General features: G+C 39.1%; 1 protein-coding gene across 2 annotated transcripts in view; it reads right to left on the bottom strand.

The window, feature by feature from the left end:
- The window catches only part of TXNRD2 (thioredoxin reductase 2), a 34,581-nt gene that overhangs the window by 14,809 nt on the left and 1,014 nt on the right, over window positions 1-18,758 (bottom strand). For both annotated transcript variants that reach the window (XM_039560825.1, XM_039560826.1), the window contains exons 2-11: window positions 18,541-18,606; window positions 17,783-17,839; window positions 17,048-17,192; window positions 16,655-16,729; window positions 15,750-15,828; window positions 14,727-14,789; window positions 14,294-14,364; window positions 9,391-9,410; window positions 8,940-9,031; window positions 7,470-7,644 (exon numbers count right to left, since the gene is read on the bottom strand). In XM_039560825.1, coding sequence (XP_039416759.1) covers window positions 7,470-7,644; window positions 8,940-9,031; window positions 9,391-9,410; window positions 14,294-14,364; window positions 14,727-14,789; window positions 15,750-15,828; window positions 16,655-16,729; window positions 17,048-17,192; window positions 17,783-17,839; window positions 18,541-18,606 — 843 coding nt within the window. The remainder of the gene's footprint in view (window positions 1-7,469; window positions 7,645-8,939; window positions 9,032-9,390; window positions 9,411-14,293; window positions 14,365-14,726; window positions 14,790-15,749; window positions 15,829-16,654; window positions 16,730-17,047; window positions 17,193-17,782; window positions 17,840-18,540; window positions 18,607-18,758) is intronic.

Genomic DNA, 18,758 nt, shown 5'->3' with positions numbered 1-18,758 from the left:
CTGAATATATCCAAATTAAGGAAATTTTATAACATTGTATCTGTTTTAGAGGCTTTAAGTGAATATGGATATATCTACACATACAGGTCTCCTTTGCGTTAGCTGTGATTTTTGCATTTGATGATAATACAGAGCTATAGCAAAGCAAAACAAAAAGGGAAATGTGTTTTCATTATAAAAACAACCTCTTTGATGTTAAGGTAGGAAATTATTAAACAAAAGGAAAACCTGGCTTGTCAATACAGACCTAATTATATGTAAACATATGATTCACTGCTTTATACATCTGCCATATAGCCAGGCCCCTCAAACAATGTCACATCTGAATGCCTCTGTAAAGACTTCTGTGTATTAATTTCATCTGGTGAAACCAACACTTCCTCTGGGAGTACTGACTGAAGCTGTCGGCACTTGGCTATCTGTCTGTCTTCCCTTCTGTTGTCCCCATGGGATGCTGATCTGCTGTTCCTTCTCTGCCCCCTGCTCCCCAGTCCTGATGCTATCAGGCAACAAAAATAATAAACCTCCAGGACCTTATCTTGGCTCGGATGTGAAACAACTTCCTACCGTTGTATTTCTTTGTGTATTGAGAGTAAAGCCTGGGTATTCTGCAAATGGACAACTAATGGGGTTTTCTAGTTTCCCCTTTTTCCTGCCAGGCAGAGCCAAGAGAAAACTTAGCACGCAATGGCAGGCACTGAAAGAGGAAAAAAAGAAAAACTGTCAATAGAGTAATTTAAAGACCTGTGACAACAACAGTTGAGTCTATCAAATCTGCAGGATAACACTTAACCTTTCCATTCCAGTCTATTTTAACACATGTACAGCCCGGTATTAATAGTTAAGAGTTACAAAAAAATGAGCTGCCTCTCACAGTGAAGTCTCTCTCTCAATTTTACTGCCTAACTATTATTTCTGAAAGCAAAACCAAAATTTTAAAACACTGAACTGAAGCTTTATTGGCCTTTAGTCCCATGCAGGTTCACCTCCATAAACCAGAATTATACTTACTGATCTTGCTTCATCTCAAATTCAGTAGCTCAGGCTCATTATTATACAGCATGTCTTGGTAGGTTATAGTGCCAAATTCAGGGAGTTCTGGTATTTCCCAACATTTGTTTACTACTATAGAATCAATTCTCACCACTTCTCAGTAAGACTTTCATTTCATACCCATAACTCCTAATTTTTTCACATTTACAAATTCAGGAAAGCATGACTTCACAGCTTATTTCTAAGATCCCAAATCCTGCCAGGCACACAAACCCACCCTTTGCCTAAAATCAGCACATGGCTTTTAGTTTGAAGATGTCCTGAAATTGCCAAAGAACAGGAGTGTATGATTGTATAGGACATAAGATGAGATTTAGCTTTCATTCAAAACAGCAAAATAATATGCCAGACATCTAGCAGAAAGGTGCAACTCAAATCTGACCCTTAAAAAGGTTACCTGCCTCCTGCACTTCGAATAGCAGACCATAATCTCATCTTTCATAGACCCATACACTTACCACACAGCTGTGAAAACCACACAGAACCCGGCTTTCAGTGCCTGTCCCCATTTGCTTTTAACTTTAAAAGCAAAGAACAACTTTTGACCTGTTTTTGTAAAATCCAGCAACATGGCTTCCTAAAGGGGCTGCCAGCCAGTTTTGCTGCAGGGAATGACAGGAGAGTGGTTGAAGCTCCCATCAGAGACCCTGGCCAGGCTGGCTGTGTTGTGATGTGGCATTTGTGCCCCATCACCCAGGGGCTCTGGTAATCACACCTGCACACAGAACAAGGGGAAGAAGTATCAGGCTGCTGTGACCTTTAGGTGCAGGACCCTCAACAGTGGAGACTGAAGCAGTTAAACTCTGAAGAAGCCAGAGGAATAGGCACAGTCAGGTAAGTAGCAGTGGTAAATGAGTGATAGCATACTCTTGCATCCAGTAAGATTTCCCAGGGTGATAAACTGCAGCTGACAGCAGAATTTTATAATGGGTCTTCCAGAGTTTCTTAACCACAGAAACTGGAATGCCTGTTTGCCTCTCAACATTTGAAAAATCCATATTGGAGCCAACCGTGCGTTTTATTGTAGATGGCCACTGTGAGGATCCTGCTGGGTGACAGGACAGTTTTTCTGGAATAAAGTTCAAGCCCAATAGTATTTTCCACTTCTTCCCTATACATGGGCATTTTGACACATCATTTTCTAACTTTATCCAGTCTCACCTCAGTCAGACCTTAATCAAAATCTTGTCTGTGTTCCCAGTCTCAATACTCTCTTCTCTGTTCTGCACTCTTTGTTCTGAGTGCCTGACACATCCCCCAAATTAGTTTCAAGACCACTAATCTTTCCTCCTTCAAGTGTCTCCTAAAACCCACAGGATGTTCACTAAAACATAACCAGCTGATAATGACTAATAAAACCAATTCAGTGTAACTACTGTTCAGATTACAGGAAAATATTGACTAGAGTAAGATTAAGTAAGGTTAAAAAAAGTTCAGAACCTTTATCACATTGATAGTGTGCACCATTTTTACAAGGATGCTTTTGAACATTACATCCATTACTGATAAACCTCCAGAATGCCTGCCACAATTTGAAAAAAAATCTGGCCCTTAGTCAGTGCTAGGGCAGTAACTGGCTCTCTGCCAAGGCTGCTCACTGCACTCTCTCCTGCAGCACTGGCTAATAATTTTTACACTGAGAAGTCCTCTCAACAGAAAGCTTGTAGTGCAAAAACCTGGCCATGGCCATCCCCTGCACACCTGAGTTAACAACAAAAGCAACTCCAAGTGACATGTAACCAAATTAAAAACTTACAGCATGGGACAGGCTTCTAAAATTCTACTTCTCTTGTTCTCAAGGTCCTGTAAAAAGTGAAGTGGGCTGGAAACATTTTCTGAGAAGAAATCTACAGTTCACTCTTACATTAATTCTCCCACACAAAGCTTGCTTTAACCAAAGGTTTGGTTTCAAAGGATGGCTTGGCAGTCTCAAAACCCAGTACTCAACCACCATTCCCAAGTGAGGTAGGTGGCTTCAATCTCCTTGGCACTTATAGGTGAACAGAACCTGTATTCTGCACAAACTGTAATTATACTGTTTCCAAGAAATTCCTTTGGAGTAATTTTCTGCCATTTTTAAATCTATTTATACCATTATTCAGGTAAAGGCTAGCATCACCTATCAACTCAAATAGCACCTTAGTGCTGAAATAGTTCTGAATCCAACCTTCTTCACATGCAGACTTAGAGGCAGAGCCTGGCACATGAACAAGTTATTTTTGTAGTTACAGGCTGGTAAAGTAAGTAGCATAAAATAAAGGTTACATTCAATGTTTATAGGTTGGTTAAACAAATGAAGGGAAAAGTACATTAAAAATAGCCCTGCTGAATAAAGTCTGACTGAATGTCCTTAAAACTAGATATTGGGAAAAAACCTAAAAGCACTGCCTGATATAATGGGAATGACAATTTTCATTAGGATTGCAGAAGCCATATCTTACCAAGAGAGTAATGAATTTAAGTTAATAAGAAAGAGAGAGACATGGGAAGTTCAGAACAAAGACCAAGAGCCTCAGCAAACCACAACACATTAGCATTAAGAGTTCTCTGAGATGAACCAAGGTGCATTATTTTTCATAGAATAGTTCAAAGGTTAAAAACTCGATGGCAAGATTTTGTTTGCCAAGACAAATCTAAGGCCCATTCCCCTTTCTACAGGGGCTGGCAGAGATGTGCTCACAGGAGTTGACAGCAATATTTTACCATATGGGACTTTTCACAGAAAATCTCCAAACAAAATTTGTTTCCCTTCTTAATTCAAACCGGTTTGGCTGTAAGCCTTGAAGAAAACTATTACAAAAAATGTTATGTACTTAACCCTTTCTGATACTGAACAGTGAGGATTCTATTTTACTGCACAACAAAATAAATCTGCCCAATGTCCACTCTGACACAAAGGACAATGTGCTTGATAGCCTATGATGTGCAACACTTGATACCTGTTCAGCTTTACACTGACCTAGAGCTGTAGTTCTTTTTTACAGCAAAGATGATATTATTTCAAAGACACAGTCAGGATCCTCTAAGCTTACAAATGCATTGAAATTTGAGAATGGTTGTTCCACTGCAGTCATGAAGGAGAAAACTCTTTTTATAAAGCTAAACTTAAAATCTGCTGCTGGTCATTGCTCTTTCTGTTACAGTTTACAAGTACACAACCTCACATTCTCTGACAAACTAATTCCAGGCTATTTTGCAAATATCTGCTTAGAGTAATCATCAATGCAGTGTTGCTCCTCTAGAGAGCTGGACCCCACTGGAGATGGAGTGACTTGGTATCCTTTCTAAGGATTTTGTGAATAATCAAATTTCAGTTACAGCAGTGATTTTTTGACATCTATTGCAAACTCACATGGAAATACTACTTACCACAAATTCCTTTTATATATTAGCTGTTTGCAACTGCTGCACTCCATCCACAGGTTTCAGCCCTTCAACAGCTGAAATGAACCCTCCCTACAAAGCCTGATCTCCCGCAACTTTGCCCTGCAGCTCAGAAGTTGCATCTGCTTTACAAAGGTGACAATCTCTACTCCTTTTGGATGAAGACCCCATATTTAATCTGTACATGCACACATTTACCATTGCTTTGGAGCTCAGGTAAATTAGGTATCTAACAAATATTTTTTGTATGTCATTAAGGGCAGGGAGATATATATAGGAAGATATATATTTATAATAGTAAAAGTTTATTGGTTCTACATTGAACAAAAAAACCTCAAAATCTTACCATTTCAGGAGAATTCTCTAAAAGTCAAAGACAGCACTAGTAAGACAGAGGGACATATAGAGCTAAACTGGAAAAATCAAATAAAGGTCAAGAACAAGCTCTTGCACTGAGTTGGAATGTAACAGTATATAGTATCACAGGTCCATGACAGTTACCTACAAAATTTAGGATTAAAACTTTTAAATTACAGTAAAATGTATCAAAATGAGATTTCTTTTTTTTTCCCCTCAAATATTTTGACTAGTTAAAAAAAGCTGCTAGAAAAACAAAGAGAGCATTGTGCCTGCTTTTATTGGCTTATCCATACAAGCAGAAAATCACACATTCCAACAGCAAAACAAGACTCCTCATAGAAACACAATCTAATTTTCTTTTTAAAGGGTTGACATTTAGAGACAGTACTGTAGCTTATTAAACTGTGCCACTGTCAGTAACTATTTTTAACATTATTTATAAAATCCTACTAAAATTCCATGATGCACTGGCAAAAATAAAGGAAATATGTACTATAATTTAGGCTACAATTAGTTAACAATAGCAGTTGCTTTTTAACCAACTCTACAAGCTGATTTGCTTCAATCAGTATTGTAACTGGCACATCTGCAGACAGGAAATCCTCAACACCACCAAGTTTCCCAGCCTATTATCTGAGACACCTGGTGTGGGTGTGTTGATACAGAGCAAAACAATGAATCAAATGGACTGCACACCAATTAACCAGCTTTAACTGTTAATGTGTTTAATCCTTAACTGTGGAATGCCAATTTGAACACTAAAAAAAGTCAACACAAAATCCTTAAACTATTCATTTTGCTGTTTCTAAATACGGATTGTAACTCAAATCTATGGCAAAAATTGTAATACATGTAGTTCCTCCATTGAAATAGTGAGCAAACTCATGTTACAACTGGATTGCAATAGTCTATCATGCAACCTTATTCCATTATAATTAACAGCAAACCAAGATTTTTTATTATTATTTTAACTTAATAACTCTTTTTTCCATCTTAGACAAAAGTAAACAAATTGATTTGACATTTGACATGTGTGTCTCCAACTCAGTGTACTTTTCATCGAACCACAGAATGGGTTGGGTTTTTTACCAGAAAGCTTAAGAAAAATCAAATACAGCATTTAGAAACCCACTTTTTGGGAACCATTTCATCTCACCTCATGAATATTATTCTACAGTTTTCAGGATTGTCACGTGTCCAGATAGCATGAGCTTTTTTTGCTCTTGGCAAGCACTAGTCTGTTTGATTGGTTCTGATGAGAATAATCCATTATTATAGGCTGTTTCCACAATTTGTAGAGCCCAATGCACTTCTAAGAGAGTAGTACTTACAGAAAGGAAAAGAAAACATTTGTCACAATGCACAGCCTGCTCTCTGTTTGGGGTATTAGGAAGACATAAAGCTGACTTAACCAGGGAAATGGAACAACTGGACAATAGATTAAGTCCACTGGGCAAAATACTAAATGCTGTAAATGATCTGTTTCTGATCCTGTAATGGATCTATTCTACAACCACAAAAATCTAAATTCATGTTATAAACAAATGAAAGAGTAATGCATCCCCACTACTCTAAAACAGTAGTGCCCAGATAAAAAGAATATAAAAATAAAGTTAGTCATGGGGATTGCTAAAGCTGTTAGTAAAACTGATATATTTGTCTGCATCAAAACATTTCTTGGGCAGTATGTTTAAGCCTATTTACTTTGTTTGCCAGATATCATCTGCCTGCCAAATACCACTACTACCTTTAGTCATGCATTATTTATCTAGAATTCCAGATATTCACAAAGCTTTATAAGCACAAAAGACAAGAGGTCTCCTACTCTGGTGGGCTTACAGCCCATCTGAACCAACACAGGAACTGAGCACAGACTCGTAACAGCAACAAATGAGCAGCTTAGGGAGGCAACACCCAAGGAGTATTTTCATTCCTGTGGTCTGGAGCCTTGTACCATATATCACTTAGTCCTCGCAGGAAGTAGCATTTGTCTTGAAGGAGGCAAACCCCAGATTTAATTCCCGTTTCTGGTGATTATGCTCATAGACATTTGTCTAGCATTCTTTTAAACTGATTTACTCTTAGTCATCGTATATCAGTTCCAAGGGGTCTGAGATACGTGAAAGTCCCTAACCAGATTTCAAAAAGCTATATAGTTTCAAGGTTCCCTGCAATAAGCTTGGATTTTTAGACAAAGTTACTTCTCTTTCTCTGAATTGGATGATGGCTGCAGTAACAAACCTAAGCAGCACAGTTTAGAAAAAATCCTAGAAGAAATGGTAGCCTCTTAAACAGGATAAATATGCACTTATAGTGAAGAGCGTCATGAATCACTCTAGAGTATGGACTTACGAGAGAACACTACCTGCAACACAGAGCTGCTGGAATTCATGTTCTTACTCTAGTAAAAGTGAGGAAGACTAGATGGTCTCCTATTTATTGCAGCTCATGCAAAAGTAGTTCTTCTTCCATTCACTGTAACCTTAATGTGTTTTTAGACTGTAAATGAACAAGTCAGGCACGCAACAAAAGAATTTAACAACTATCAATGTTTAAGTCATTAAATATTTAATATATAGGGGGGAGAGGGGAGCTGTTTGACCCCATGATGAAGTGACTTCATTTTCAGAATGGAAAGCATTGCAAAGAAATATTAAGATAATCATATTTACCTATTGCCCACATAACTGTGTCGAAAGAATCTGTTTCTTCTGTGTTCAGGTCAGCATTTCTCCAAGTGACTTGCAATCTGTTGCTCTTCAGTTTTTCAACTTTAGTTGGGAAACATCTCTTTAAAAATTTTGTGCCGTAAGATTCCATGTGCTCAGTTACTAAAGAAGCCATTTGCTGTTGAGTAGTGAAACAAATTTGTTTTTTCTTAGATATATGACCTTTTTAATGTAAACCCCTCCTTCAGCTGGGTTCAGGAAACCTCAGTAAATACCTTGTGCATTTCAAACATTCTTTATCACTTAGTTACTATGCATTGCTAACACACAGTAATTTAGGGAGCCACTATGACCTGCAATTCCCTTCCAAGAGGCACCTACATACACAAATTATTTTCAAAAAAATAAAACAGTATATTAATAAAACTATTGCTTTTAAAGCATTTGTTTACACAATCTAGAGCATATTCAATTTACTATTACCATAATTACCATTTTCTTGTAGTTTGATGAAAATTAAATACTTTCATAAATCAGTGGAAGATAAATATTCCCCTTTGCCATAACACCTGACATTTCTCTGCAATGACTATGAATCACTAAGGTTTCATGGAAAGTTCTACTGCAAAAAAAAAAGAAATAATATTTTTTCCTAAGAGCCTGTTTGAAATAATGCCACACCACACTCAAGTAGTAAAGTGTGGCATCAACAGGTTTATTCAAAGACGTCAGTGCTCTTGACCGCAGGAACTCAGGTTTCACCTTGCCAGAGTATGTTTATTACTTAAAGGATGTTATTACAAAACCACTCACATAGAACAACTACACACAAGCTCTCTCAGCTTACAAAACTTTATTTTCAAAGTTGATATTAACTAATATGAAGGCAACAGCAGGGTTCTGTCTCTTCAGAAACGTGAGAGCTCACTAATCAGTTTCCATCAGACTCAATGTGGCTGCAGACTGGACATAATTATTTTATCTCCATTAATACTTTATCTGCTTTGGTGTGGCCATTGTGCTCTTCCTGCCTACAGAGGATCAAGTTCTCAGAGCAAACCCTACTGTAAGCGTTTGACCAAGTGCCACACACACTATTCCCTGAATGCTCAGACCTTGTGCTGTTACAGGGGTAGATTTCTTCAATGAGGAGTGTAAATCCCAATAATTATTCCTATACAGTGTTTTGCAAACACATGCCACCAGTTTTAAAGCATACAAGCTGCTAGTTTTAGGGAAGCCACTCCGAAGTGGGAGAGTGTGACATCCAACCAGGAGCTGTCACTAGTGTCACTACAAAAGCGGTGTTTGTCACTGCCACTTAAGCAACAATACTCCCACCTCAAAAACTCTGCAAGTACTAGGAAATGTTTGGAGAAGCAAACAACACTTTTTCTTTAGGAGATAAAAATAATCAAATCTATCTTTTAATTTATTTGCTAAATAAGGAGATGTAAGATATTCTGTACTTGCCTGATCAAACCCACGAAGTGGGATACTCCTCATCATGACTGTAGTGTCCAATCCAATGCCTGTTAGAAAACCAGCACACTCCAGGGAAACATCTGGTGACACACCAGTTAAGCAAATATAAACAATAATTTTGTATAAACACAATATATACGAGTAGTATGCAAATGGGCTTTTTACTTGGAGATACCAAGTTCTCCTCACACAGACATCTTTAGCTTGCTTTCGTACATAGAATAAAACTTGGAAGTCTTACAGTTAACATAGTTAACACTGGATTTAAGATCCTGAAAATTTATCCTCTGCTGATCTTTAATTTCCATGATGCTACTGCATAGAAAACTATTACTATTCTCTTACCAATGAGCAAAGGAATTCTGAAAACTGAACTTTCACAGGAAAGACAGCTATGCTACTTATAATCATAGATCATCACAGGCTTTTCAAAGGATACAGCTGGCTCCAACAACCAACCTGTTACATAAAAAGAAGAAAAGAATAAAGCAGTGGAATGAGCTTGTGCATATTCTTGCACAACCAAAAAAAACCAGTTGCTGATGTGGGTGTCACATTTGCCAACTTCCAGTCAGCTGGGACCCCCCAGTGAGCCAGGACTGCTGGTAAATGATGGCTCAGTGAGCTCTTCCACCAGCTCCCTCAGCACCCTTGGGTGGATCCCATCCGGCCCCATGGATTTGTGCATGTCCAAGTAGTGTACCAGGTTTCTAACCAATTCCTCATGATTTATGGGGGCTTCATTCTGCTCCCTGTCCCCATCTTTCAGCTCAGGGGTTGGGTACCCAGAGAACAACTGCTCTTACTATTAAGGACTGAAGCAAAGAAGGCATTAAGTAACTCAGCGTTTTCCTTATCCTTTATTGCTGTGCTTTTCCCCCCGCCCTGCATCCAATAAAGGATGGGGATTCCCCTGAGCCTTCCTTTTGTTGCTCTGTATTTATAGAAACATTTTTATTGCCTTTTACAGCAGTAGCCAGATTAAGTTCTAATTGGGTTTTGGCCCCTCCAATTTTCTCCCTGCACAACCTCATGGCATCCTTGCAGTCCTCCCTCTTCTCCCGGGGGCATAAACACTCCTTTTTCTCCTGAGTTCCAGCTAAAACTCTCAATTCAGCCAGGCTGATCTTCTTCCCTGACAGCTCATCTTTCAGCACATGGGGATGGTCTATCAATTAGATTATGTCTTCCTATCAAGTAGATTACAGTTCCCAATATAAGATTTTATTCACTGCTAAATTTCATTTTGATTTATAACCATCTGCTTTTTAATCGTCATATTTTTCCAAATGCCAAATATTTGCCCTTCCTATCTTCAAACATTTGAGTATGCTATTATAGAAAATGGGTTTTAATAGATTTACTTAGACTGGTGTTTACCAAATACATCCACTTTAGTTCTTCAATAAAACTCTAGCTCCCATCTCTCTCAATATTTCACACCCTTTCAATCAAGAATATAATTGAAATTGTCCATCAACACTTTCAGTTTATGAGGTGTATCAGCTCTCCAGCACAGAAGTTTCCATGTCTGTCCCCAGTTGCCCCTTACACTGCAGCAGTTGTCTCTCTCCTGACCACATCCTCAGTTCCCTACATTTGCTGGGTACAAAAGGCAGAATGCTCAGTCTCTGTTCTGCAGGTAAAAGCAGGCCCAGCCAGGCAGCCATTAACACTCAGCTGCTGCACACGCTGCACTTGCACTCCTTTGCTGTTTGTGTGTGTCATAGGTTAGCAAGCATAGTCCCGGAAGGGACGTCCTTGCTAAGGGGTGCTTACAGTTTCCTCTGGGAACTGATAGAACCTATCAGCTGGCCAGTTTGAATATGGACAATTCTCTAAGCCACTTAAAGTTGTGATCACCTCTGTGATCCACATTTAAGAATAGGCAAACTCCCCCTCCAAGCTCTCTCTCGTTCCCGGCGCTGGGACAGGTGGCTGCGGGGCCCGAGTGGGGGCCAGCGGGCCCGGCCAGGCCCTGCTTGGGCCAGGCCGGGCTGGGCCACGGCCATCCTGGAGTCGATGGACCTGTTCCAGCCGTGGAACCCCCCCACTGCCTTGCCGTGGGCAGCCGGAGCGGCTCGGCTCTCCTCCCTCTCCACTGCGATAAGAAAAATTCAACATTCCAGCTGCAAAGCTGCAAGGCCGAGGTGAGATTAACCCTTTTTATTGCTGTGAAGAGCTGAAAACCTGAGGGAAGAGAGAGAAGAGATGCTTAAAGCTGAAATTCTGTTGTGAAGCTATGATATATCAGAGTATCCTGTTGTAATTTCATGAAGATCTGGGGGGTGGAGTGTTCAACTCGTGAGCAGAAGCACCTGCGCCGAGATAGGCAGATGCTGACGCAGCTGTAATTTCATGAGAAGTTTGGACAGGGAGAGATGAACCAGATGAGGACTTTTGCTCCAAACGGGAAAGGAGAAAACCTCAGTCCCTAGAGATGAACCAGATGAGGACTTTTGCTCCAGATGGGAAAGGAGAAAACCTCAGTTCCTAGAGATGCTCCCAGAGATAGTCCTAACGATGAAGATGATGAAGACCCTTTGCTCCCAGGGAAGGAGAAGGGCCTCTGTTTTTGTTTCTGAATGGCTCAACCTTAAAATTGTACCCCAAAAAACTTCAAGAGTGGACCCTCGAAAGCAGTTGTGGGAAAAGCTGCAAGTCGGGGGAAAGGACTCACACGCAGGCAGAGAGACTCCTCTTCCTAAATGGACTGAACAATATTTGGAAGTGGGCGGCTGTCTCGTTGTGATAATGTTTTCATAGCATGAGCAAGAAGAGACTTCTCTTTCTAAATGGACTGAACAAGGTTATTATGGAAGTGGTAAACAGACTGAACATCTTAAGGGTTGTCTTTTTACATTGTCAGTGGGAGAAGGGAGGAAGGTGGGGGGAGGAGGAGAGTTCTGAAGGTGGTATAATTTTTTTTTTCTTCTTTTAGGTCTGTTAATAAACTTCTTTATATTCTTTCAAGTTTGGTGCCTGTTTTGCATTTCTCCTAATTCTTATCTCACAGCAGATAAACAGTAATGAGTATTTTGGACCAAACCACTACACTAAATTGGTGTTTCCGCCCGGTTACAAACCGAACCCGCGACAGTGTGTTACGCAGACTTGTTAAAATCTCACCGTTTGGAGATGCATCCCAAACAGCATTTCCACTGACAACGAAGTATTTTGTTAAGTTTTTGAACGGGCCTGTGGCCTATGCCTTACCCTAAACCAATCTGCAGCATCTCCCAGTTCTAACAGCAATGCTTTTAAACTTCTGAGGAGTGCAGACATGGAGGCTGCAGCTCTGTGAGCCCCAGGGACTGCACAGTCAGTACAACACATGTTTTCTCACAAAAAGCCCCAGATAACATCTCCCTATCCTACAATAAGAACATACAACTTCTGAAGGTGTACAGAAAATAGGTTGAGTTAAAGCGATTAAAATCTGCTAGTCTGGGGTTTATGTTTGGCAAACAATTTAACATAATGGGAAATAATTTTTCCAGCATTAGGGTATCTGATTCATCTGTGAATGGATGATCACTCCCTCATTAGCATGAGCCTCCTGGGAAGTGCTGTAAAAAGCCACATGCTGCCCATAAAGAAATATCTATTGGAGGGATAAGAAATCACACAGGGAAAAGAATGAGAATTTCTGTAATTTGGGCATATGTTTGCTCTTCTTTTTCATTAGATGAAAAATAGATGTCAGCTGGCACTTATTCATAGCATCAGCCTCACATTATTCACCTTTTCTGGTATAAAACCGGGGGTTCCTGGGCATTGTCAGTGTCTAACAGAAAAGTTAGGAAAGCAGAACCTAACCTTGTTCACACCTGCTCAATCTCTCACTCATTCTCAACACATTTCAAGGCATCTTTTCTAAGTCACTCTGTCAAAACCCTTCATCTCAGTAGTGAGAGTTCCTTCCCCATGTTTGTATATCTAAGGGACTTTTAAGTTGGTTAATGGTTTACCTTTTTTTTTTTTTAATATGAATAACTGCAGGAGTGACAGTTCTATAACCTCCAGGCATGTAATTTGTAGCTGAGATATGTACATTTGGAGAGGGAGAAAAGAAAGAGTAAGTACAACACAGCTCAGACTAAAAACAAAAGGTGTTAAACGGAACCTTGGGAATATTTATAATAGAAACAAATCCGACAGAAACAAACCTTTAACAACTCCCTCCTTCATTTGCTAAGACACAGCCTGATAAAGCACAGAAATGCTACTGTAGCCCCTGCAGGCTTATTTTGACTAAATCTCAGGAATGCAACATATAAACACTAGACTCCCACATTACACTGTTAAAACTTGCATTAGCAGCAACTGGACAAAAGCCACATTTTCACAGAAACATCTTATAAGGATAAATCTTGTATTTTGGTTTGGGGTTTTTTTGGGGGGGGTTGTTGGTGTGGGTGTTGCTTTTCTTAAAAACGGTTTCCTCATATAAATCATGTTTTCAAAATTCAAGAGGTAACTGATACACTACAAACAACAGCAAATTTACTTTCTTGTTAAAACTGTACTAAGAAGCCTCATTTATCTGATGTTTAGCTTAACCCAGTGCATTTTTTATAGCAGAAAGTCACTGCCATGAAGCAACTATGTTTTTTTTGCAAAAACACCAGCATTATAGTTTGAAGTCTCTTTTGCTTTTTCTAGAGTTTCTCCAGAGACAACAAAAAAAATAGCATTATCTGCCTTTCATGCTAGCAAATCTGCATTTCCTATCACAATTATTTTCATCAGAACATTGCTCTGTAGTTTAGAGTTTACTCAGAATCTTACTGTGCTATGTGCTGTAAAAAACAACTATAGTATCTTCGTATTTCCATTAAAACCAGTGTTTTAGTATCTCAGTAAAACAATAGCTTCCAAAGAAAAAGAAATGGCAAAAGTAACCCAAATGTCTCATCACAGTTTCTTTTGTTATCAGAACTGCCACAGCTCAGGAGAAACCAAAATTATGCTGGAGTTTCTCCCCTAATCGAGGAACACTTTCACACCCGCGTGGCGAGGAACAGCGACTGAGCAGCCCCTGGGTGAGTTCATGCTGCCCTCTTGTGACTTGGGGTGTAACCGCTACAGCACAACCTACCGCGGTGAAAGTGCGTATGTAATTTGAATTTAGAAGGGAATTTCGTAAGAGGAGGAGGGGGAAGATCTATCGGTTACTAATGAAGGTTGGTAGCATGATATTGATGCAATGCAAAGCACATTTCAGAAGGAAAACAGAAGAAAAATTGGTGTATAAAAGGCAATTTTGAACATTTTTCACCTTGCCATATAGAAAAGGTAGGAATGCCAGCATCTATTACAGCCATGGTAAGGTAACTTACGTTTTTCCAGGAGATTCTTTTAACCAGAACAGATCATCACTTGTGATTCCATGCTCCAGTGCACCTGCAATCTATGATCACACAGTTGAATCTACAACGCAAATCCTGTCAGCAAAAAAAGCTAATAGCAATTTGGGGTGTGTTGGCTGTAGTATAGCCAGCAGACCAAGGGGAATATATCTGGGGCTCCCCACTTCCAACCTGAATTATCCTCCAGCTCTGAGCAACATCAACATACTAAATTGGAACAAATTGTTTTCTATGGAAATGTTTGTCTAAAAAGCCATTCTTTATATAAAGACAATTTTTTGTGTGACACAAGTACAAAAATCACTCATATGTTGCTTTATTTTTACATTCTTTATCCTCCTTCATTGTGTTCTGCAACTCAACCAGCAAAGCACTGGAGCTGTCAAGTGGAAGGGTAACTTACATGTGTAGGATATTTTGGTCTTCCTCCAGTAGCAATGACAATATTATCTGCAGTAACAATAGTCTACAAACAAAAATTAAAAAATCAAAATCAAGCATTTGCAATCCTTTTTTCTGTCTTTGGATTTCATCTATGTATAAATGAGTGATAAATGAGAAAGCTGGCACTACCATCTGCTATTTACGTGACATAATAATCAGCAATGCATTAAAAAAAAGAATGGAGATAAAATAAACTAATACATGCAAGAGTTTCTCCTAGCCATTCTTTACCAGGTTTTATTTTAATATTACCCTTGCAATTGTTCTTACACTCAGCAAGACTTTGATGGCTACTTGGAAGCAATAGTTATGCACAAATGACAACGTTTTACAATCAATTTCTGGTCAGGATAAAACGCACAGAGATAGTAACAGTAAATTCTGTCTCAGGCCTGAAGTTAAGCTACTTCAAAAGGACAATGTTCCCAGAAAATCCTAGGCACCTACCCCCAAAAACCTGATATTCAAGCTGATATTAACCAGTAACATTAAACAATTACCCTCAAAAAGGTGTTAAAAAGGTGTTAAAAAGGTGTTCAGGCCTCGTTAAATATGCAGCAATGGCCACCATTCCTAGGTGACCCAGCTGTGCATTCACACTAATTGCCTCCCCCACACAATTTGGTATTACCAAGTTAATCACCCCTACAAATCAGCTGAAGGAGGGAAACAGCTCAGAGCAACCTAATGCTCAGAACTTACATTTCTGTAAGCATCAGGATAACTGACCAAATCAAACAAAAATCTTTTATCTCAGCATTCCCATCTGCAGAGAAAAGCAATGGCATCTAACAGGTCAGGCCAGGGACTCAGTAGGCACCAGTCAAGTTCATAAACAACTTCTCTAAGTGGAAAATGCAAATCTCACTCACCAAAACAATACTGAATACCTAAGGCAATTTGCCAAAGGACAATGTGGCTCCCAGAAAAACCTGAAATGCTCAACGTGAAAAACCCTGCAGAAATCACCACAGCAGCTCACCTCTTTACCTGCTTTTGTTAAACCACGGACTGTATGTGGATCAGAAAAACTCCCTTTTATGTTGAAATATTTCACCTTCCTGTTCAGAAGAAAACAGCATCAGCAGTGCACACTTAACAAGAATAGGTATGAAATACAATCAGCTACTTTTTCTGTATTTAAGTGCTAAAAAAGGCAGCAAACAGGCATAGAGCAGTAAAAGGAAGAAATCTCATTTCATAGGACTGTTTGCAGCTCTATCATAATTTGTTACTTAACTCTTGTGTCACACTTAACTCCTCTATACAGAAAAGTAACTAACCTTGTAAACAAACTCTGAGATCAGGCTATTGACCTTCAAAAAAGACATTTTCCATTATCTATAGCATTTCTAATACCATGCCCATTTGAGAACACACAAAAGGGACTCAGCAGGAATAGCAAGACTAGAACCTGTTATATTTTCTATTAATATAATTTCTCTATAAAAAGAAAAACTTGGAATCATTTCTTCACTGAAAGCAAAAAAAAAAAAAAATCTGCTGCTCTAGCATAATGCTAACTGTGGGTTTGTATGGCATAGAAATTTTGGGGGACAAGATCAAAAGTATCTTAAGAAACATTGACTGCTTCATATTAATGCAAAACCTCTCCAGACTAAAGAGAGCATCACTACACTGCTAGAAAGCTTTCGTGTATGGTCAGTGTTGACCACTATTTCACAGAAAAGAAATGGAAAATGGGAGAGGAAGAGACCACTTGCATTGACAAGGCCACTTACAGTCCTCAGCAGGACAGACTTACAGACTCAAAATACTAGCTCTAGATTGAAACTTCAAAGGCAATTCGGCAATTCTGCAATTCTACAAGGGCAAGAGCACCTCCTTCACTGTGGGAAGAAAGATGAACTTCAAAGTCTTATTTACTTGTCTTGTAGTTGCACTCTGTGTCCCCAGTTCAAGGATTTCACATAATTCTGAACACCTTGTGCCATCGCAGACCTGTCACAAAACAAGAAACTGAACATGAAACCATCATATTACAAATTCAGATTATGCAACAAAAAGATACAGGCAATTGCTAAAAATGAGGAATGATCTACAGTATTTTTTTGATGTAAAAGCAAATTATTGAGTCCAAATCAACATAATTTCTGCCCTGAGAAACCAGTAACTAGTTCTGTTTATAAACAAGTACCAGGCTAAAATTTCCCATGCAAAATTCACTTCCCTAACTGTCCCATTATAAACACCACCTGGGAAAAGGTTATTGCTATGCATTTGCAGCACATAGGAGTGGAGATGGGCAATAGTCTTTACCAGGTATGATGAACAGGTTGGGATATATTCCAGCCATAGTGTTGGGCATCTTTAAGTGCACTCCCTAAAAGGGCTGCTTGATGCATAAGCTTTTTAGGAATGCAGCCAACATTCACACAAGTTCCACCAAGTCCCCATGTGGTTCCTTGGGACAAAAAAGGAGAAAAGAAAAAAGAAGTAAATGCATCAGATTAGTGTAACAATGCAGTTGGGTACATGGTAGGTAAAACGTTCTGTAACAAGACAGTTTACTATCTCCTACAGATCAGTTTCTAACTCTGTTTATGCTCATTTGCTTTGATAAAAACATCTCTGTGTATTTTTCTTCTGAAATTCAAACCATCTCAGAGCTCAGGAGATCCAGTTACTAAACATCCATGTTTGCAGATCTCATTTTATATATTGTACATGAGGAGCCTCAACATGATACAATTTGTAGTTTTTAGAAATTGTAAATAACATTTTGACAGAGGGAATATTCTTACTTTTTAAGTCCAAAGTCTACTACAAATGGTAGCACCAAACACTGCTAACAAGCTTAATGTGCAGGGGAGCAGGCAGAGCTGGTTCATCTTGCAGAGAACGAGCTGTAGCACAAGCTGGACTTAAGGACTTTTACTCCAAGCAAAGCACGCAGTGTGGCTTTGGACACTGTGCTGTCTGGAGCAACCTGCTCACCTGAGCAACTGAATTATATGCATTTCCAATTATTACCCTAGTATTTCTCTTCCATACCTCGTGGGGAAGGTTCAACATAATCCAGAACAGCCACTTTTCTTCCAAACTGAGCAGCTTTAAACAAAGAAGCAAGGCAAGATATTTAGAGGAAGGAGAAACACACAAACATAAATATTTTTAGTAGCATAGATACAAATAAAATACAGGGGATGACAGCTGGTGTTTTTTCTGTCTAACTCAAGATACCAGACCAGGTATCAAGCTGCCTATATAGTCAGCAAATTCTCTGGAAGACACTTAGTAACCCAGACGGGGGCCTCCAGCTTCCACTGACCCTAAAAATGCAATCTGACCTCAAATGAGATGTTTAAGAACACTGTGGGTTGTCAAACGTTACCCTGACATACATAGGGGCAAGGTTCTCTACAGCACTTAAACAGCTCTTGGAAACAGTCTGAAAGGATTGTTGTTTTAACACATAAATGAGAAATAGTATTAAAAAAAATACAGTATCTGTGGAGGTACTCTGAACACTTTTACAACAGTGAAATTGAAGCTTTTTAGTTTTTTCCATAACAAAAGAAGAAATATTTTTTAAAAGGCTAAGAGGAAAGCTAAACAAGATCACACCACCTGAGGGTGTGAATTAGTTTCCAGATTAGATGTATGGAGCTAAGTTAATGATTAATGTGCAGGTACTGGAGTGTACTATGCTTCTTAAAAAGCTTTAGGATTATCAGTAACACTTCCCTTAGTTTCCTTAAACCCCACTGAAGCTAAACCAAAGTTTCTGTTAGTTATTTATGCATACAAACCTTCTTTTGCACAAGCAAGGCCTCCAGACCCTCCGCCAACGACCAGAAGATCATACTCATTCTTTCCTGTGAAGAAGACGTGAAAAAAGAAGGAAAAGAAACAGACAAGGAAGATGGGAGAGGTATGTAAGAAGGACAATATCAGAGTACACCTATTTTTACAATTGATTATTGCTGATTTGGGTTTTCTTCACTTTATTCTAGCACTATGGGTTTTT

The sequence above is a fragment of the Corvus cornix genome, chromosome 15, assembly GCF_000738735.6.
Source record: "Corvus cornix cornix isolate S_Up_H32 chromosome 15, ASM73873v5, whole genome shotgun sequence".
Taxonomy (NCBI): domain Eukaryota; kingdom Metazoa; phylum Chordata; class Aves; order Passeriformes; family Corvidae; genus Corvus; species Corvus cornix.
Note: the sequence above shows the minus strand (reverse complement) of the source record. Positions and strands in the feature narration are given on the sequence as shown.